At 41.8% G+C, this 22,209-nt stretch overlaps 1 protein-coding gene across 3 annotated transcripts in view; it reads left to right on the top strand.

Moving 5' to 3' along the window:
- Positions 1-5,458: 5,458 nt before the first annotated feature.
- Positions 5,459-22,209, top strand: part of klf5a (Kruppel like factor 5a) — a 45,911-nt gene continuing 29,160 nt past the window's right edge. Inside the window, exons 1-2 of one of the 3 annotated variants that reach the window (XM_068032935.1) lie at positions 5,459-5,758; positions 16,849-17,716. In XM_068032935.1, the coding sequence (XP_067889036.1) occupies positions 5,609-5,758; positions 16,849-17,716 (1,018 nt within the window). In that variant the 5' untranslated portion in view covers positions 5,459-5,608. Of the gene's footprint in view, positions 5,759-6,869; positions 7,061-16,848; positions 17,717-22,209 lie in introns of those variants that run through there. The other 2 variants (XM_068032937.1, XM_068032936.1) reach the window with 2 other exon arrangements.

Below are 22,209 nucleotides of genomic sequence, written 5' to 3' on the forward strand. Positions count from 1 at the left end.
AATGACACAAAGGTAGGCAGCATTGTAAGCTGTATAGATTGAAGCGTAACATTCAAAGAGCTATTGATGGGTTAAGTGAATGGGCAAAATGGAGTCAAATGGATTGCAATGCAGGCAAATGTGAGGTCATCCAGGATAGAACAGGGTACTTTGTAAATAGTGAAAAACTAGAAACAATGGAGGTCCAAAGGGACTTTGGGATCCAGGTACATAGATCATTAAAATGTCATGGACAGATACAGAATATAATCAAAAAAGTAAATGGAACACTGTCCTTTATATCTAGAGGACTAGAATATAAGTGGATAGAAGTCATGCTTCAACTATACAAGACCCCGGTTAAACCACACCTGGAGTACTTTGAGCAGTTCTGAGCACCACACCTTAGGAAGGATATACTGACTTTGGAGGGAGTGCAGCATAGGTTTACCAGAATGATACAGTGTTTTGCTTTTAATTTACCAAAATGATACCTGGACTCCAAGGGCTGAATTATGAGGAGAGATTACACAGAGTAGTTGTATTCCCAGGAATTTAAAAGGCAAAGGAGTGATTTGATTGAAGTTTTCTAGATAGTAAGGGGCAGTCATAGGGTCATAGAGAGAAACTATTTCTGCTGGTTGGGAAGGCTAGACCTTTCAAGGGTGAAATTAGGAAACACTTCTACATGCAAAGAGTGGCAGAAGTTTGGAACTCTCCTCTGCAAATAACAATTGATGCTGATCAATGTTAAATCTAAGATTGATAGTTTTTTGTTTTTCTCAGGTATTGAGGGATATGGACTTATAACCCGTAACTGCTGCCTTCCGTGTTGTTTTAGTCGCTGTGAGGCAACTATGGAGTGACCTCTCCATGGCGCATGCCTGGGCAAATTTATGGAGGTTGAGAGTTGCCCAGTCGTCAAAACCCCCCTCTCGACCTTTCTGGTGGGGTCCAAAGGAGTGCAGGACACGACGTTTGGCACCAGTATGGCTGCAGGAACTGCCGGAAACATGCCAAAGGTGACACATGACCGCCTACGGGGTTCCGCTCCGGATTTTCTGTTAGGGTTTACTCCCTTAGCCTTGGTCTCTCCCGAGACGCCCACAAGGCAGTGGGGTTGTTGGGGCCCCTACACAGGTGTAGGATGGTGCCGGTGGGAGGAGGGGATGCAAGGGGGAGGGGTAGAGGGAGGGGGTGGGGGGGGGGGGTGCAGGGGAAGGGGGTGCGGGGTGAAGATGGTGCGAGGGGGGGGCGGGCTGGGACGGGGTTGTGAGGGGGTGAGCTGAGAGGGTGGAGCAGGGAAGGGGACGGGGGTGGGGGGGGTGGAAGGGAGGTAAAGGGGGGGGGGAGGGGGGGGGGAAGCTGGTGCAGGTAATAAGCCATTTCCTCAGTGCCCACCATCGACGTCCGGAAAGCTCATCCACGTCCTTCGGGAGGTGAAGCATCATTTGGCAGACTTAGAGGTGATTACATTTGCTAAGGGTTTTTTTTTGCAGTGGTTTAAATAAAGGCATGCAGCATTGCCGACAGTGCGCTGCAGATGCTCTCCGAGCCATCTCCCGCGGGCGCTTTGAAGTTGCGGCCGGGGGGGCCGTTCGTGGATTTTTTGGGTGTTCGGGGCACCTTTTCTCAGGACTTCTCTCGGGTCCCGCAGCTCCTTCTTCACCGCAAGGGGAGAGCCAACTGTGCAACAGCCCCGACAAACAAATTTCTCTGCAGCACCTGTGGAAGAGCCTGTCACTCCAGAATTGGCCTTTATAGCCACTCCAGGCGCTGCTTCACAAACCACTGACCACCTCCAGGCGCGTATCCATTGTCTCTCGAGATAAGGAGGCCCAAAAGAAAGAAAAGAAAGAAGAGGGATATGGAGTAAAGGATGTATATGGAATTAGATCGCAGATCAGCCATGATCTCATTGAATGGTGGAACAGGCTCGAGGGGCAGAATGGCCTACTCCTGTTCCTATCTTATGTTCCTTTATATTAAACCAAACACTCATCTGACTGTTGCGATGATTTACATTATCATTAAAGATTCCAAGGCATGACTCAGTCTGCATGGAATTCTCCCAATGTCCTGGCTAAAATTCCCCTCTCAACCAATTCCATCAAAAACTCGTCATTTATCTTATTATTATTTGTGGGATCTTGTGATTGTCACAATAGTGGCTGCATTTGCTGACATAGTTCAGAGTCACTGTATGTACATAATGTCACATAATGTAAATAGAAACTTGTTTTTTCCCCAAAGGGGTTCCTTTGATTTGTGTGGAATTAAAAAAAAAAAATTCTTCTGTCAATTCTGTATTACATTTATTTCAATGCTAGGGTGTTGCGAGCTGTCTTTGGGCAATGTGGTCATATTTACCAGGCCCGATCAGTGGCATCTGACAGATCATTCTGCCAACATAAATCATCCTGCCAATTATGGCAGACTGTTGGAGACAGTAGTGGGGCTTCCAAGCCAAAACAAACTTTATAGCGTGGTGTGTAATCCTAACATTTTAAAAACACATAATGATGCACACAAGGCAATGCTGTTGCCTTTAATGGTCTAAGAAGTAAAATAGAATCACCATTTAGCATGATCCACTTAGGACAATAGCACTGCAGCATAAATCATGCACAACGTAATTTCTCTTTATGCACTATAGAAACCTAAGTATAGGAACCTATTGCCTTTTTGAAACAGAGTGATCACTTGTTTTAGACTAGGTTTGTTAAAAAAAAATCCAAAAATGAGTTTCTTTGTTGCATAAGATTCCAGATTTCCAAAAGGCCTTCGACAAGGTGCCGCACAAGAGGCTGCTGCATAAGATAAGGATGCATGGCGTTAGGGGTAAAGTATTAGCATGGATAGAGGATTGGTTGACTAACAGGAAGCAGAGAGTGGGGATAAATGAGTGCTATTCTGGTTGGCAATCAGTCACTAGTGGTGTGCCTCAATTGTTGGGACCACAATTATTTACAATTTATATAGATGATTTGGAGTTGGGGACCACGTGTAGGGTGTCAAAGTTTGCAGATGATACTAAGATGAGTGGCAGAGCAAAGTGTGCAGATGACTGTGAAACTTTGCAGAGGAACGTCGATACATTGAGTGAGTGGGCAAAGGTCCGGCAGATGGAATACAATATTAATAAATGTGAAGTCATTCATTTCGGTAGGAGTAACAGTAAAAAGGATTATTACTTGAATGGTAAAAAGTTGCAGCATGCTGCTATGCAGAGGGACCTGGGTGTCCTTGTGCATGAATCGCAGAAGGTTGGTCTGCAGGTACAGCAAGTAATTAGGAAGGCAAATGGAAGGAATTTTGTCCTTCATTGCTAAAGGGATTCAGTTTAAAAGCAGAGAGGTTATGTTGCAGCTGTATAAGGTACTGGTGAGGCCGCACCTGGAGTACTGTGTGCAGTTTTGGTCTCCTTACTTGAGAAAGGATGTACTGGCACTGGAGCGGGTGCAGAGGAGGTTCACTAGGTTGATTCCGGAGTTGACGAGGTTGGCTTATGAGGAGAGACTGAGTAGATTGGGATTATATTCATTGGAATTCAGAAGAATGAGGGGGGATCTTATAGAAACATATAAAATTATGAAGGGAATAGATAAGATACAAGTAGAGAGGATGTTTCCACTGGCAGGTGAAGCTAGGACAAGAGGGCATAGCCTCAAGATTAGAGGGAGCAGATTTAGGACTGAATTAAGAAGGAACTTCTTCACCCAGAGGGTTGTTAATCTATGGAATTCCTTGCCCAGTGAAGTAGTTGACGCTTCTTCAGTAAACGTTTTTAAAGCTAAGGTAGATATCTTTTTGAACAATAAAGGAATTAAGGGATACGGTGAGAGCGCGGGTAAGTGGATCTGAGTCCACGAAAAGATCAGCCATGATCTTATTGAATGGCGGAGCAGGCTCGAGGGGCCGGACGGCCTACTCCTGCTCCTAGTTCTTATGACTGGAGTCTGTTTACAACAAAAATACTTGCATTTATATAGCATATTGATAAGAAAAAAATGTTTATCAGGGCTTCTAAGAATGTTTTTGAATAGTAGAGTACCATGAAATCTTTATAAACGTTCCTAAACATCCCAAAATACTTCACAGAAGCATTATCAAACAAAATTTGACACTCAGCCACAAAAGGAGATAAACAAAGAACAAAGAAAATTACAGCACAGGAACAGGCCCTTCGGCCCTCCAAGCCTACACCGATCCAAATCCTCTATCTAAACCTGTCGCCTATTTTCTAAGGGTCTGTATCTCTTTACTTCCTGCCCATTCATGTATCTGTCTAGATACATCTTAAAAGACGCTATCGTGCCTGCGTCTACCACCTCCGCTGGTAATGCGTTCCATGCACCCACCACCCTCTGCGTAAAGAACTTTCCACGCATATCCCCCCTAAACTTTTCCTAATAGATATTAGGACCTCAAAGAAGTCGCGTTTAACAAGCCACATCAAAAGGAGAGAGAGAGAGCACCAGAGAGGCAGAGAGGTTTAAGAAGGGAATTCCGGAGGTTGGGACCTAGGCAGCTGCAGGCATGGCCACCAATGGCACAGCGATCAAAATCAGGGATGCTCAAGAGGCCAGAATTGGAGGGTGCAGAGATCTCAGAGGGTTGTAGGGCTGGAGGAGGTTAGAGAGATATGGAGGGATTTGAAAACAAGCATTGTTGGACCAGGAGCCAACGTAGGCTTGTGAGGACATGGATTTAAGACAAACTTAAGAGGTTTATCAATGTCATGTGAACCCTTAGATGTTGCATCCTTGAAAAAAATCCAGCTTGTTTTCACCCATAAATGTACAGGAGGATGTCTAAACTTAAGTTTGTGGCTCACATATGGTCCTTGAACTCCTGCAACATCTGGTCATTGAAGCTCGGCTGATCCTGTATTATTAGCTGTTTTTTCCTTTTTAAATTTTGGGTGGGGACTTGGTGGTTTGTAAAGGGTTCTTCCTAGTACCATCAACTCATTGGTGAATAAATCCTAAACCAGTGAATAAAATCAATTGACTTCAGTTCTTGAATTGTATGTCAATTTGTGGACACAGATTTAAAGTTTATAACGATTCCATGGTACCCTTCTATTCAAAAATATTCTTAGAAGCCCTGATGAACATTTTTTTCTTGTTATCAAGGTAAAAGTATACTTGCCATCCAACTGTGCCACATTGAGAAACTTTGCATACACTCCAAAAGTAACAAAAACATTCTATCTGAGCACGTAACACCTTAAGACAACTGGAAGGGAGGGGATTTCTTCTTGTAACTGCATCAAGTGCCAGGTTAAATTTGAGCTTAGCACGTACCTGCTCTGTTAATGTGTAACTTGATGCCTTAAGTCTTATTGAGAGAACCGCCCTTCTCCCCCTCGTTGATTGGTAAGACCACACGTCGCTTGAATGAGGACGGGCTCCTGATTGGTGAGCTGGAATGTCAGTCATGTGGAGCCTGGGATCCTGCAGTGGAAGGGAGAGTGTCAAAAGTGCCAGAATGTTTAGACGCTCGGCATTCGCTGGGCGTGAGTGAAAGCTGTGGGAACAGGGAGTTTACAGCAGATGCTGGTCTTGTGCAGTGCAAAAGGCATCTCTTATTAAATCCATACACACACTCTGATTGTGTGAAGCAAATGGCCAGCGGTGCACTGAGGGGCAACTTGGACGAGCCCGTCTTCACTCAACTGAAGCCGGTGAGTCTTCGCACGGAGGAGCAGGCGGCGATGTTCGAGGGCATGAAGACTCCCTCGATGAGGATGCTGGCGGGGGATGACCTGGCCCAGGTATGGCTCCAGTGGGAGAAGGGGAGATACAGTGACTGGCACTTAATCTGCGCAGAATGAGCACGTCTGCTCAACTGCAGCATTAGTAACACTTTTTTTTAAAACTTTTTTTAGTTTTTGGAAACAACTTTTTTTTTTGTAAATTCCCATCGCAAAAGTCTTTATATATCGTTTTGAGAATGCATCGTTGCAATGAGTTTGTGAAAAGTTGGGATTCTTTTCCAGGAAGTACTGGAATGGAAGACTGGCTCTGATTTCCAAGTGTTTCCTTTCATGTTCCTAACTTATATTTTATAACCCTCTGGCTTCAAACTTATAATGTTACCGTAATCCTTAAAATGTTTTTTTTTAAAGAGAAGGATAAATGCCACATGTTGTGGAAAAAAACCTTTTCCCGCCCATATATCTTTTAATAGTGTTTATTGGAGTTTGATACAAGTACTGCCTGTTGTGAATGAGGGCGATGATAACGAGACGTGTGTAAACACTGCGAGGGTGAATGACCGGCCACAGGAAACTGCTGTGGTAATGCCAGTGTCTCGCAGTTGGCATTAGACTTCAGACCAGAGACCCAACTCTTCCAGGAGAATTCACCAGTTGTGACATTTAGTTGCAGCCTCTCAATATTGACTTCCACCGCGTCTTGAGTCAAAAGTTAGTTACACTAGCTTTCAGGAAGGGGAAGTTCATTGAGATTTTTGTGCACTGGGGGTTGTATATGGAGTTGGCATAGTTTAGCACGTAGTTTTTAAAAATATACTTTTGACTTGACGATACACAGTACAGTTTGATAGGCAATCCCACGATTGCATCTCCTCTTCCTCCTAGTTCCAGGTCACAGGAGGGAGTGGCTCAATCTTGTAAACTGGTAACTGGTGGTGTTGGAATAGGTTAAAGTGATGGGATGTGTTTTGGAGGAGTGGGGGGGGGTGGTGGTTGCGGGTAACATGCTCTCCATTGCCCTCAGACTGTATAGTGTGCAGTATGCACCAGGCGAGGGCGAGGATGTGTTGTATTTTTATTTTTGATTTTTTTTTTTGGGGTCATTGGCTGAGAGCTGCAGCTGGTTTAGCACTTGCCATGTAGCATTCAAGCATCTGACTCTCTCCTCGCCCACACAACGAGTCATTGAGACGAGAAAAAACTTCCCAGCACTTTGAAATTCTCCCTGAGCCACTGTACCGAAAATATGCCAACGACAGCTGGAAGATCTATAATCAGAAAATTCTAAATGTGCGGCCAGGACCAAACTTTGTATCTTTTTTTCAGGGGTTGATGGAATCAGAATTCGCTGCATTGTTGGTCAAGTATAATCATTGATCATATTTTCCATTAGTCAGCTGATTTTCATTGGTGGACGGGGTGGGGAGGAGGAAAAATATTGCTAAAACATATTTGGCATTATGTGAAGCTTTTGCAGATGAGGGGGGAATGTAACATTCGTATCATTCATATCTTCAATGGCACTGTGCTTGATGAATGTTTTCCTGATGACTGTGAATATTCGCCACCCCCGGGCTGTGTTCATCTGTGTCAGACCATTACCCAATGGTGTTTTCTATTTCAGATATTTTGATCTGTTTTGGAAAATATTTGAACAACTGTCTTGCAGTTTAAATTTTGCTGCAACTTTTTTCGGAACTCGTAAGGAATATATAACCTTATTTCCCCTGTATGCTGTATGGTATTTATGTATTTTAATGGATTTTTTTTTGTTTAAAATTTAAAATCTCAGTATAATACACTCCCTAAGTAATTAAACGTGCTGTTTCACTTCGAATGGTGGCCCGCATGTCATAATCCTTATACTTAATTCCTTTGCTATTTTGTAATTAGTTATTAAAATTGCCGAGCAATATGGATATGTTGCACAAAACATTTTGAGATTAAGCCACTCTCATTGTAAAGTTTGTGTATTCAACTGGTTTGGAAGATCAGAGCAAAATAAGTACAGGAACAAGAAGCAGTTGGATTAGGTTGCTGTTGTGAGAGTGCAGTGAAATGTTTCTGGTATGCTGGAGGTGGCTGTTAATTCCTGGTACCAGTTATAGATGACTCTGTACAATCCTATCCCAAACAAATGGAATGGCTAGAATTGTAATCTACCAAAAGTTCATCTGTATGGTAGACCTCTGTTAAAGATGTGTACCTGTGTTAAATATATGCATTATTATTGCTGGACAAGTTTAAATGTATTCATACCAATGTTGTTTAGGAAAAGCTGCATTTAAGGCAATGTGTATTTTTAGTTTAGTTTAGTTTAGAGATACAGCACTGAAACAGGCCCTTCGGCCCACCGAGTCTGTGTCGACCATCAACCACCCATTTATACTAATCCTACACTAATTCCATATTCCTACCACATCCCCACCTGTCCCTATATTTCCCTACCACCTACCTATACTAGGGGCAATTGCTAATGCCCAATTTACCTATCAACCTGCAAGTCTTTGGTATGTGGGAGGAAACCGGAGCACCCGGAGGAAACCCACGCAGACACAGGGAGAACTTGCAGACTCCACACAGGCAGTACCCAGAATTGTATTAATGTTAATTCATTACTTAATTCAAGTTGAAAGTGAAATTTAAAGTGAAAGGCTGGTAATCGTCAGTACATCACCCTAGTGTTGTATAAATAGTACAGATACAATCTATAACTGTACTGCTAAATTTGTTTTGAACAGTTCAAGTGGATGTAGTATGAAATTTTAAATGCTCAACATGATTTCACTGAAATCCTGGTGACAGCACTGAGTTGCATACCATCAGCTGAATTAGGTTTGTTTTAACCCTTCCAATGGGATCAGTCACCAGTTTTCAAGAATGTTATGGATTATGCAATTTAATTGCTGCTCAAGGCTCGCTCGATGCTAAACATCTTCGTATACTTGGTTTTAAATATATCTTTTAATTGTGCAGGTGCATGTCCCGCAGTTAACCTTGTAACTTCTGACTGTGCATTTAAAAACGTAACAGTAAGATATTGTTTTCTGCCACATATTATGAACCTGTTGAAGGGTATTGAGTTTAGTTTTGGATTACATAACTTTTGTCTCATGTTGCCATTGCCAGTTTTTCATTCCAGAACCTATGACGAACTTAAAAGCGAAGAACATGGACTGGCATGAGTGCACATTTTGTGATTTTTGAAGTTGACTTCCCCTAATTAATGTTGGAAATAAATGGCCCTATGGACAAATAAATGCGTGTGGGGTAGGGAGGTTGAGTAGGATAAGAGCGAAGAGGTTTTAAAAAAAAACCCAGGTAGCAGGACAGGTAGATAAGGTGGTCAAGAAGGCATATGGGATGCTTTCCTTTATTGGTCAGTATACGAATTGCGAGGTTATGCTAGAACAGTATAAAACACTAGTTAGAGCATAGCTAGCGTATTGTGTACAGTTCTGGTCACCGCATTACAGGAAGGATGTGATTGCACTGGAGAGGGTACAGAGGAGATTTACAACAATGTTGCTAGGAATGAAGAATTTTAACTGAGGAAAGATTGGATAGGCTGGGGTTGTTTTCTTTGGAACAGAGGAGGCTGAGGAGAGATTTAATTGAGGTGTATAAAATTATGAGGGGCCTAGATAGAGTGGACAAGAAGGACCTATTTCCATTAGCAGAGAGGTCAATAACCGGGGTGGGGGGTTGGGTGCATAGATTTAAAGTAATTTGTAGAAGGATTAGAGGTGAGTTGAGTAATTATTTTACCCAGGGGACTAGGTTATGTTGAGCAGAATTTGTTATCCTTACAACAACTTGCATTTACGTAGCACCTTTACCACAGTAAAACATTGGAATGCACTTCACAGAAGCATTATCCAACAATATTTGATTCCGAGTCACAGAAGGAGATATTAGGGCAGGTGACCAAAAGCTTGGTCAAAGAGAGATGTTTTAAGAAGCATCTTAAAGGAGGTGCGACAGGTAGAGAGGCAGAAAGGTTTAGGAGAGAATTAGGGATTGCCAATGGTGAGGCAGTGGAAATCAGGGATGCACAAGTGGTCAGAAGGGGTGGAACACAGAGATCTTGGAGGGTGGTAAGGTTGGAGGAAGGTACAGAGATAGGGAGGGGTGGATCATGGAGGGATTTGAACAATAGGATGAGGATTTAAAATCCTCACAAATGCTAATCTTAACTCTACTCCTGGCCTGTAATGAACTGTTTAAAATTACCTTTGAGGACCAGACTACAATTGTATCTAGCAGTCAGCATCTGGGATTGGAAAGGATCAGATCCCCACTCAGCCCAGTAAGGACAAGCTAGTGAAAACCCGAGTTTCCACCCTGAAGATCCATAATCACATATCTGGAACTTCAAACGTTAGCGGAAAATTTTTAAGTATTTTAGAAACATAGAAACATATGAGGATTTACAACACAGATGGAGGCCATTTGGTCCATTATAGCTGTGCTGGCTGAAGAAGAGCAATTCAGTGCCAATGTAGGGTAAGTGCCTCAAGAATATAAGATAAATCAGGAAGTAGAGATTAGGGGCAGGATTTTTCTGTGGACTTCAGCACCCCCACTGCCAGATTCAAATGGAGGTCACCTGATTTGGCCAATTAGTGACCCGAGGGCAACCAATTAAGGATGTTGGGCGGTCTTGTAAAGCTAGAGGGCCAATAGAAGACCTTCCAGTTCGTAAGTAGCAGCAGGATGCTCTTCCAGGTAAGTGTGGGAGTGGTCGCCCCAAATTGGAGGTGCTCTCTCCAAATTTTTCACCATTAAAATAAAAGATGGCCTTTGCAATCAGGCCACCACTGTGGGACGGGGCAGCAGCCCCTCTACAAGGTGACCTGCGGCTGCTGCTGAGCCCCAGTGGGCACCTGGAATGCTGGCCTCCACCCGCGGTCTGCTGCCGGGAGACTGTTTCCAGGCAGCTAACCTGTCCCCTGCCACCTGTGGGAACTGGAGGCTGAGCGGAATATCCCATTCCCCCTCTGGGAAGATGGCCCAAGGCAGGGATGGAGCCGGGGAACTGACACACAGGCTGGCGGCGCAAAGTTCTGTGCATGCCAACCTCCATTCACACTCCTGGCATGGGATAAAAATCAAGCCCTAGGTGTTTGTTTTAAAAGGGAAGGTGGAAGAAAAGATTGAGGCAGGTAAAATATTTCAACATTTTGAGGTCCTCAAAGAATATAATGTAAGAGACAATCATCTTCTCTTCTTTGGCCTCCTTGTCTCGAGAGACAATGGGTAAGTGCCTGGAGGTGGTCAGTGGTTTGTGGAGCAGCGCCTGGAGTGGCTATAAAGGCCAATACTAGAGTGACAGACTCTTCCACAGGTGCTGAAGAAAAAATTGGTTGTCGGGGCTGTTAACACAGTTGGCTCTCCCCTTGCGCTTCTGTCTTTTTTCCTGCCAACTGCTAAGCCTCTTCGACTCGCCACACTTTAGCCCCGCCCTTATGGCTGCCCGCCAGCTCTGGCGATCGCTGGCAACTGACTCCCATGACTTGTGATCAATGTCACAGGACTTCATGTCGCGTTTGCAGACGTCTTTAAAGCGGAGACATGGACGGCCGGTGGGTCTGATACCAGTGGCGAGCTCGCTGTACAATGTGTCCTTGGGGATCCTGCCATCTTCCATGCGGCTCACTTGGCCAAGCCATCTCAAGCGCCGCTGACTCCGTAGTGTGTAATACAATGTAAGAGACAATGTGATGCTTTATTTCTATACCATAGGATGTAGGGAGCAGGAAGATAGGTGTAGCATGGTGTAATTGGAAATTAGAAAGAACAACTGAGGGAACTTCAGAAGATCACCAGCTCTAAGAGTATTGACAAATGAAGTAAATTGAGAAAGATAACAGAGATTGGGGATGAGATGTGAGAGTTTGTTTATCAAGAAATTAGCCTTTCCTTGCATCCTGACCAGTACTATGTTAGAACCTTTCCAGATCTCAACATTTCTTGAAAACTTGAGCTTTGGATTTTTCCATTATTATTTTAACTCTGATTCTGGGATACCTGTGTCCGTGAGATAGTTCCTGGCATTTATGTTAAATCAATTTTCTGTTGCTCAAGTAAAATTAGTTTAAAAGTATGTCTCAGGGTGATAGAAATCTGATTTAATAGCATTAATGCCAGGAGTTGGCTTTGAGGAGCTTCATAAAAGAAAAATATAAAAGCACCTTTAGATAAAACTTGGGCTTTGAAGAGAGCTAATAGATGTTGAGGAGAAGCAACAAGGTAAATTGAACAATTACTGAGGTATGAGGGTTTCAGTTGAGACCAAAGAAGACTGGAGAGGTTAGAACTGTTGATCATTGAAGGGCGAAGAGATAGCAGCTATAGGTTAGACTTTGAAGGGATAAGAACATTACAGAACAACAGTCTCTTTTTTAAAAAAAAAACTTATTGTGGATAAATTGGTTTGAATTAAGCAAAAGGAAAGAATATCTTTCACCTGCCATGATTACTATTAGAATTCCGTGTGTAATATGTCATGAATAAACATTGCAGCCAATGATTGATTTTCAACTGACTAACAAATTTAGCTAAAGGTCATTCGCACAATTGTGTGAATAGACGATTGGCTGATGACTTAGCAAAAGCAACAGGGAGAAACTAATCTAATTGACATAGTGGTAAGAAATCATACTGATGCAATGATAAATGGCATTCAAATGTTTGCCCACCAAATATTGTTCCACTTTGCTATTCATTCATTCTTTCTCCACTCACTGTACATTCCATTGAAGATTACACAAGCAAGCTTACCCAAATTCAGATATTTACTGAGTATGTCCGTGCTCTGAATAACTTCAGAATTTTGACCATTGCATTTAATGCTTTCCTTTCTTCTAAAAGCAACATTGGGTGAAATATTCATCCAATCAAACATTTCCGTTTCGTATCAAATACAACTAGTGTTTTTGTAACTCTTCTAATAGGTAGAGGGCATCCAGTATTGGGCCGGGTCTCCTCTTGCACTTGTGTGTTAATCATACCAGTTACATATGTGCTAACAATCATTATGCACTGCCAATATGGGTTGTTCCACAAAATAGCAAATCCACACTGACAGAAACTAATTTTATAACCTGTGTGTTTTTTTACCGTATTCACAACTCTCAAAATAAATTCTGGTCCTGTAAAAGGCCAGTCATAATTTTCTCATTGACAATTATAGAGATGATGGCTGAGTAAATATTGTTTTCATACATTTGTGTATTTCTTATACATAGTTTTTAAGCAGTTCAGTTTTGGGATGGAAGAATGGGTAAATGAGCACTACAAATTTTACAGAATATTGTGGCTCTTCCCTTTTAGTTGCCCATTAATGACTCAAAGCACAAAAAAATAGCCACCAGTCTGAAGTGATTTTAGAAAGTGAGAAATAGTTGATGTTTTTGTTTAAGTAGGGCACAAATCAATGCTTGGGATTTCCTAATACCATCTGTGACATTTAATTTAGCACATTTAAATGTAGTCAAAAGTGGAAAAGTGTTATTTTTAGATCTCTTGCTGTCTCCATGTTTCTTGTCTGTCCCTGTTTCTCACTCGCTTTCTTGTGTTGCTATCATTCATGCTTTCTTGTCATTGCTTCCTCTCATTCCAGAGGTACATTTTTTTAAAGAAGCACAAACAAAATATTAAATAAACAACATCATAATATAGTTCAAGTTTCAGTGACTTTAAAAATAAAACACACAATATGGAGAAAGAGTACGGGGGGATTGCTCTTGAAAGAGTCAGTGCAGACTTAATGGGCTGAATGGCTTCCTTCTGTGCTGTACTATTTTATGATTGTAAGATTTAAAACATACTTCTAAAGCTTGAAGAGAGCTACAGCCAAATGTTCTCTTGTGACCCGTGAGTTTACAAACCATTAGCACATTCATCATTTTAAATTATTCTTTCATTGTTTTTGTTCCTGCAACTGTATCAGCTTCATTAAACATTAACTTTTACATGCAGTAACATTTAAAATACAGTTCATTGGCATTCTTAAGTGTCTGCACCTGGACAGATAAAGCTTATTCTCCAATCTGAATTGTTTGCAGAATTAACATTAGACCAACACTGTTCCAGCTATATTTTAAGGGAAAAGGTTGGAAAGGTGAGCAATCTAAACACAATAGTTTTATTTCTTGCTACCTGTTAAGCTTTGGGAAATTGTACACATAAAGTTGACTTTGTTTCAAGAAAAAAGTTGCGACTAGACTTATTCTACATGATGCTGCCCTCTGGCTTATGAAGAAAATGTGAGCATTGTTGAATAAGTGAATATGTATTCTAAAAATGGATTAGTGTCTAGGTACAACCATTATAAAGGGTATTTAGAAGTTTTCCAAAGAGATGCTCAGTTTCTAAATGACTTGTTTTGAAAACCTATCCCAATGCTAAGGTTGGCAGCTTGAGTATGTTTGGATTGTGCTATATGCAATATCTGCTGTATTAAGCTTTACGATGTAGTCTTTCTATTTTCTGAAGCTGTGATTATAAAAAATGTTAGTTGCTAATGGTGATGTGGTTCTTTTGTTGAATTAGTAATTGTCTTTTGAGCCTTCCTTATATATGTGCATGGTGAAGGAACCTGCAATTTCTAACAGGACAGTAATGTCCTTTAACTAATTCTGGGGCACCAACATTTAAGTATCTGTCTTCAGCTCCAGACTTGTATAACATTCAATCATTCGATATGGAAAGTGTTACAAAGAGGAGTGTAGAGATCTATTTTCCATAAAGTCTGCTTGTATTAAGAAACAACTAGGATTACTTTCACTTGAAATCATTCACTTAAGGTTTTAATGACCTGAACTGTGAACGCAGTCCCTGGGGGTTTAAGGTCAGAGCTACCCAGTCAGCCTATGTATGGGGCATGTTCAATGGAATTAAATTCTCAATCGCTGTACAGAAATTTTTTTTTTAATGCGCTGGGGGTTTGCATCCAGAAATGTCATGCGCTATTATATTGATGTCAAATTCCTGATTTGCAACTAGGAAGAAAGAAGTGGGCTGCTTAAAAAAAAAAAAATTTCCCCACCTATGACCAGCTCGAGAACATCTGGAGATGTATGCTTAATTAACTGCAATTGGTGTCTAATAAAGCCCTATGTTACATGAAATCAGCCAAGGATGATGATTCTATTCTTTCTCTCATGCAGTCTAGGCTTGACATTTTCCCCAGGGTGACTTTGTTGAGGTTGGGAACTTGCACTCAAGGAATTTACAGGCACCGATCTATTTCTTTTCACACTATGGCAGTGCTTCTGTGTCCAGAAATGAGGCCGAGCATTGTCCGGTTGCCTTTGTGCTTTTAAAAATAAAAACAGTTTTGAGACCTGAAGTCCATGGTTAATAGATGACCCTTTGTAAGCCACCTAAGTTTTGGTCTAGAATTCTCAAGTTCGAACTTGAGAATTTCTATCCTGAGGCCAATAGCACAGGAGCACAATGGGTGCTGGAGGACCACAAAATCTGGCTAAGATTGTGCTGAACATGATTTTCTGGTGGGTACTTTAAACCAGCCTAAATTGACAAAATGAAGCCCTAGCTTCCTTTAACCCTGTGAAACCTGGCATGATTGTCCATCTGTTTAGAACGGGATTGATTTTGGTGCTCACTTTGCTTAACTAGGGTGGAGCTAAGGAGTGATCGAGCTCTTTGACGTCAAGGCTTATTAGACTTTGTCTTTGTTTTGGACCATATTTTTAGTACAAGCTTTTTTTTTAAAGCTGCGAATAATGTTCAATCCAGTTTAATTTTACTTTAAGAAAATGTTTTTGGCGTGTTTAATTGGAAGCTGAATTAGCTGAATGTTGTCTGCTAATTCGCTGGCAAAGAGATACTATAGTAATTTAGCAGAGGAAAGAGGGGTAAATAAAGGGACATGGCAAAACTAGCAATACAATTTCCACAGGAGCTCAGGAAGATGTGAGTTCAAATCAGTAATGGGGGTTGGTTTTAGAGCGTCCTAGTCCCATATTTCATGGTCGAGTAGTACAAGATAAGATAAAATAAAAGGCAAAAAAAAAATTAGGACAGGGACAACACTGCTGCTGATGGTGAAGCTCGATCCCTCCCTCAACTTTTCAGTCACTGCATCCTGCTGTCCTTTCAAACAAAGCAGTGCTCTTCTCTCATCTCCTGCGGCACAACTCTACTGTGCCAGCCATCACACTGGGGACTTTGGCTGTTCCATCAGTTGTCCACAGATTCTGTTTCCTGCCACTGCATTTATTTTGCCAACCACTTTTTTTTTCATGCCCCAAAAAGACTTTGGAGTGACTGAAATTTGACCCCATAAGCAGCTACTTTTAGATGGTGCATCGTATTCATTTCCCAACAACTATCTAGCACATGCCATTTCTTGCACCATCTCTTTGGTAAGCTCCCAGAGCCAGGCTCAGTATGGGCAGAGATCTTGGCATCAATATGTAATTATAGCCAATCCTGAGCTTCTAAAAAAAAAAACCTATATACAGCTTTTAGATTTTTTTTAAAATAGGTCAAAAGCTTAAACTTCCATGATGGAAATTTCTTTTAAAAATCTGTTTTATTTGAAACAAGATTAACTGGAATAATGCGACGGAGTCAGTCATCTTGATACAAACAATGATTGTTCATTTTCACCTGCCTGCAGTCTTATTAATGTTTAATGTTTGGTAAAGAATCGAAATGTATATATTTTGTAGCGGTATAAACACCAATGTGGATAACTTTTCAACGTTGACTAGACTGAGCTTTTTGGAAGAGTGATGCCCAAGTTAAATGGTTGCTTTTTGAAGTTTAGTCTTTGTCAATCAGCATCACTGATCTTGTCTCTTCTGTTGCAGTTCTGATTGTCTTTCCAATATTTCAGCAGAGAAGTTGAGAGATGCAGTTGACTGTATCTCAAAACAGTGGCTGCCTCTAGGCTGCAATTTTTAAATATCTTGTCTGGGTTAGCAAAATTTTTCAGCGGGTTTTTAAAATGCTATGCCTTGTAAGAAGTGGTATTTGTGTCTCGTCTGTGTTTGATTTCATTTTGACAAATCTTCAGTGAGGTCAATTTGAATGCACTTTGTTCTTGTATTTTTTAAATTATGTTTTCTTTTAACTTACATTTATTATGTACTGCCTTTTTACTTTTCATACAGACTAGGTGTGAGATGGAGAAGTATCTGTCACCCCAGCTGCTGCCAGTCCCAGAGTTGAAGAAGTACAGAAGGGACAGTGCCTCAGTGGTGGATGAATTTTTCCAGGACGAGAGGACCTCGCCATACAGCGTCAACATCAATGTTATTCTGCCCGACATCACTTACCTGCGAACTGGCCTTTGTAAACCCCAAAGACCATCCATGGTTCAGCCCCATTCAGAAGCGGTTACTGCTTTTACCCAGGCAAACAGAACAATTACGACCCATGCCTTGCCAGAGTTCACCAGTGTGTTTAACACTTCGCAGCCGACGGATGTCAACACTGCGTTTATCAAACAGGAGCTGCCCTCTCCTGAAATGCACCTGCCTGCATCCCCGCAACAAGGTCAGTTGTACCAGCTACTGAGTTCCCCAGACTTGGTAAGCATTCCTGGTAACACTTCTCACGCACAAGATAATGCGGCATGTATGGGCAAACTTACCAATGCTTCCGTATCAACAGGAATGACTGGCATGAACACGCTCGCCACAGTGCATCCACAGACGGCAGTGAAACGCTTCCAGTCTATTTCAACGGGCACTTTTGCTGTGCCAGCGCAGTTCTTCCCGCAACAGCCGACCTACCTGCCACCCTCACCACCAAATTCTGAACCCGGAAGCCCCGATAGGCAACCAGAGCTGCTGCAAAACATGACGCCACCTCCATCATATGCCGCCTCTATTGCCTGCAAATTGGGGTCACCCACTGCAGCACATGCGCTCCCAGCAACCTTGCAAGTAACACAACAGAACATCCCACTGCCTAAGTTCAACCGGAGAAACAATCCAGAGCTAGAGAAGAGAAGAATTCATCACTGTGACTTTCCAGGTGCGTTTCAGTACAATTCTAAAAAGAATTTCATATTACACAGAACATGCAGTACAGAAAGAGGCCATTCATCCCAACTAGTCTTTGCCAATGTTTATGCTGCACATGAGCCTTCTTCACCCCTCTTCATCCAACCCCATCAGCATATTCTTCTATTCCTTTCTCCCTCATGTACTTATCTAGCTTCCCCTTAAAACATCTTTACTATTCAGCCTCACCTACTCCCTGTAGTAGCGAGTTCCACATTCAAACTACTCTCTGGGTAAAGATGCTTCTCCTGAATTCCTTATTAAGTGACTAGCTTACATTTATACCTTCTAGTTTTGGCCTTGCCCACAAGTGTAAGCAAGTTTTCTTAAGATATGACCACTAGTCTTGGGTTTTATTTCAGAATTTAAAACTCCTTTAAGTTAAAATTTAACAATTAAAACAGGAAAGATAATTATAATCTGTGTAATACTTTACCAGATAATTCAAATATTGCTGTTTTGCTAGTTGAAAGAGTAATGAATTTCCTTTAATAGTCTAGTTTTTCATCAATAAAATCTTATTTGAAAAGGAGGGTTTCTTGGCAATTAGTGAATGGGAATGGAAATCTTTCAGATTTAGGATGACATCATAGTACAGCTGAATCCTGTTGTAAACAATTTGTGGGTCAGACATTATTGCTGAGATGTGGATGTACATATTGACTTGATTGCAATTTGTTTGGATTAGAATTACATTCATAATCTGAGTGCAACGTTAAACAGTATGTCTGCTGAACAACTAGAGGCTGATTCCCTGGCCTCTTCCATTCTCTTCAAAGATCATTTTGATTCTCTGCCTCTTTCCACTGACATTAAAAGCCTCCCAAAAACCTCTCTCTTTGACCCAGCTTCTGGTTTTCGTTATGCTCCCCTCCTCTCAAATTTTCTCTGGCTTTTGCTTTCTAAAACACCGATCCATTTTATTACACAAAGAAGTGTTTTATAATGATGACGTTGTCATCCTACATTATTGTTGAAACTGATAGTAGATAAGAACACATGGTATGTTACATGCCACAGTTCTTGCAGATACATAAATTGACGCTGTTATGCAGCTATACAGCTGTATGCAGTATTGAATTGCTTGCTGGTAGGGTTAATGTCACTCCTTGGTATGAAGCTTGGATTGTATGGTGGGAGAGGGGAAAGAAATAGAGATTTGTTGGGTAGTGTTTGCTGCCTGTGGGTGCTGAAGGGCATAAGGAGCTGAAATCTGCCTATTTAGTGCATCCTGAGATCTCTTTGATTGTATTGGCTTAGGTGGGTATTATGACAGCAAATATGGATATTAAGACAGCAAGGAATGGGCTTTGTGTTTTAATTCCTAGTGCAGCTTGCATCACTTGCTCTGATTGGCAAGTGTCTTGCAGCTTTTTTTTTTGTCAAAGTGCTTCTTGTAAAGGGATTGGGATTGTGCCAAATCACTCAGAGCTACCACCTTGTTGCTGGGACACATGAGATTGAATAATTTCTGTCAGGTAGGGTGAACAGGTGTGACAATGTGTTGGTAAGGATGGTTATTCCTTGAAGACTTTCACGATCTTCATCTAGAAGGGCTGCAGAAAGGGACAAGGCTACAGGTTATGTTGGCCTGTGCCCTAGACAGTGACTGCACTTCAATTCCTACTAATTTTGAGTAAAGAAGTTTCTCCTGAATCCCCCATTAGAATTATTCATGACTATCTTATGCTTATGGCCCCTAGTATCTATCTCCCTCCTTCCTAAGTAGAAACATCTTCCTTATATCTACCCTATCAAGAATTCATTCATAATTTTAAAGTCCTGGATCACCCCCTCAGCCTAAATGCAAGCCCTTTCCTTTCCTATGATTCCTCCACCATTCATTTGATTTGAATTAATTGAAATGTTCGGAGGGTGTATGGAGTGAGGTATAAGCAGTGAAAAATTTTGAGCTAGCCCCCTCTCAACCTGCTACAGGTCGCGGTCGTACCAGTCAGCTTGAAGTCCTGTTCCCAAAATTTATGACCGCTTTGTGTGCATTATGATGACCAAGAACAGTATTAAGCACAGGCAGGAGGTACCTGGGAGGAATTCTTGTTGCAGCAGGCTAGTTCTGATGGGGTTAGTTTCGACTGCATTTTAGGCAGTAGAACTTGGAGGTCGCTTTGAATCTGGACAAATGGGCATGGGGGCAGAATCTTCTTGGGTAATGTGGAACTTGGCAGTGAGCCTCTGCAAGGCCATGCATCTGATGCTAATAATTATAAGTTCCTTCAGGCTTGCTATCTTGCAGTTTTCTTCACTTGTAGTGAACTGCCTTGCCTGGATTATCAAGTAAAAAGGACCAAAGCTATGTTGTCTTTTAATGGGTGTGTCTTAAAGGCATTTTTTAAAGATTCAGCATAGTTGTCATAATGAAGTCCAGGACAGTTCTGGTTGCAATGGGCATTGGTTAAACCAGGCAAATCAGCTATGATTTGTGTACAGGTTTCCACTATTTCAACAATTAAAAATACTATATAGTCACTATCATGTTCTCATTTTATGAAGATAAAGGAAATACATTGTAAGAAATACAAAGATGATTGGTTATGTCTTACTAGTTTGAGGATTAGGCGTGTCTCAATTTTTTTTATCCCTTTTAATCTCCTGAAAATGTTTTTGTACTATTTCAGGACTGTAGGTGTAACCTAACTGATCTTTCCTTTTGTGTGTGTGTTTATATATAATAATTAATGCAAAAAAGCATTTAAAATTCTCTCGTGATTAAACTCAGGCTGGAGAATGTTTGTTTTTGTTTTTTTCCAACTTCTTTCTTCTCATCTCTCCTGAAGACTGGCTCCTTACAGGATGTCATTTGCCCTCTGGCACCTGCCAGCCATTGCTCATATGTGAGCCCTGGAAACAGCAGCCAGTCTCAACTGTGCCATTCTCTGAAATACTGCATACAACTCCTACATTGGGACACTAGATAACTATCAGTAGCAGGAGGACATCTGTAACCATTCTTGTTTCTTAGCCCAGAGCTATTGAGGCTTGTTGTACTTGTCATCCTGTAAATTCAGATTACTTAGCACAGACTGTGAATTAATCCTGGAAATGTTATGGGCTTTACACATGACTGGCCAGTCTTGAGTCAGCAGACAGAGTGCTAATTCTTCATTCATCCCAACTTTGAGGGAGGGTGTGGGGTGTTGTGATGGTTAAGATGATCTACTGATGGCCTGTTAACTGCTTACAATGGGAGAGATGCAGACTGTCAAAGGATCCATTGAGGCAAACACTGGGAATTTCTGTTGGGGGTTCTCCTGATCATCTGCTGCAACTTCGGTGAAAGCCCCCAAAGAAATATCGTGGAAGGACTGTTGACACAGTTTGCCCAGAGTTTTCACTGGCGTTCTCTCCCACAATCTTTAAAGATCTTAAATTGACAGAACATCAGTTGGGAAAATACTTCTGGTCCTTCCAGGATGTGCACTTTGATATATTAGTGTGTGTTAACTGCTCATTTAAAATATTAGCGCATGTTTTGCTAGTGCTGCTGAATAGCCTTTGTGTGATATAGCACTGTTGAATTTCAATGGCTTATTGAGCACTAGTTTCTCCTGCTGTAATGCTTTTTTTATTGCTGTAGGATTATATGTTTTCTCCATGGTGGTTGTCCTTCCTGCAGAGAAATCTTAAAACTCAGCAGTGGACTATTTTTTCATTTCGAGGTAGTTTTCAAGTTGATTATAGATTATTGTGTTTTCTCCTCTTCTGGAGGTGGTCGTTCTTGTATGGCTGCACAGATTGTGGTCACCCTCTATTGGCTATTAATAGCTTGTGTCAACATGCTGTTTGAGCACGAGGGAATGCATTGGGCTGAATTTTGCCATGAGTGTTGGGAACCCGATGGCATAGCCCACCTGCCAGTTGAAAGTTATGGGAGGCGGCCAATTAGTAGGCTGCTCTGTGTTCACCGCCCAATTAGGGACTGTGGGCAGGTTCGGAAGGTGGAAGCTGTGAACAGCACGGCCCACTGCAAGGGAGGCTGGTAGCCTTCGCTGTGCAACCAGTGGGAGTTCTGCAGAGGCCCAAGCAGCAGGGAAGCACTGGAGGTATCGGGAGCAGCTGGGGCCTTATTAGGCCCATGATGATTGGCGACATCTGTCTCCAGGAATTTCACACACTGTGGCAAGGCTGTGCCATGGGAAGACAGCAGCCTTGCCATTTGCTGCCAGTATCATTTAAATATCCTTCATCTGTAACGCCACCTTGCCCTCCCGCTGTGCAGCTGCCTCCTTTTTACTTGCCAGGGTGTGGACAAAGCGAGGGGTCACGTGACGCTGGCAAAGTTGCTATGCTGCTTTAATTAGCACCATTTAAGTGGTTCCTTAACTGAGTTGATTGCATTCTGCTGCTCTCTGGGAAAACTCCCCCCATTTTCACTCTCCTTAACCCAAGGGCATTGAGTTTAAGTGTGTTCTTATTGCCACCCTAGCTTTGATCAGCTTAGTTTGC

Source organism: Heterodontus francisci, chromosome 6 (genome assembly GCF_036365525.1).
Source record: "Heterodontus francisci isolate sHetFra1 chromosome 6, sHetFra1.hap1, whole genome shotgun sequence".
Taxonomy (NCBI): Eukaryota; Metazoa; Chordata; class Chondrichthyes; order Heterodontiformes; family Heterodontidae; genus Heterodontus; species Heterodontus francisci.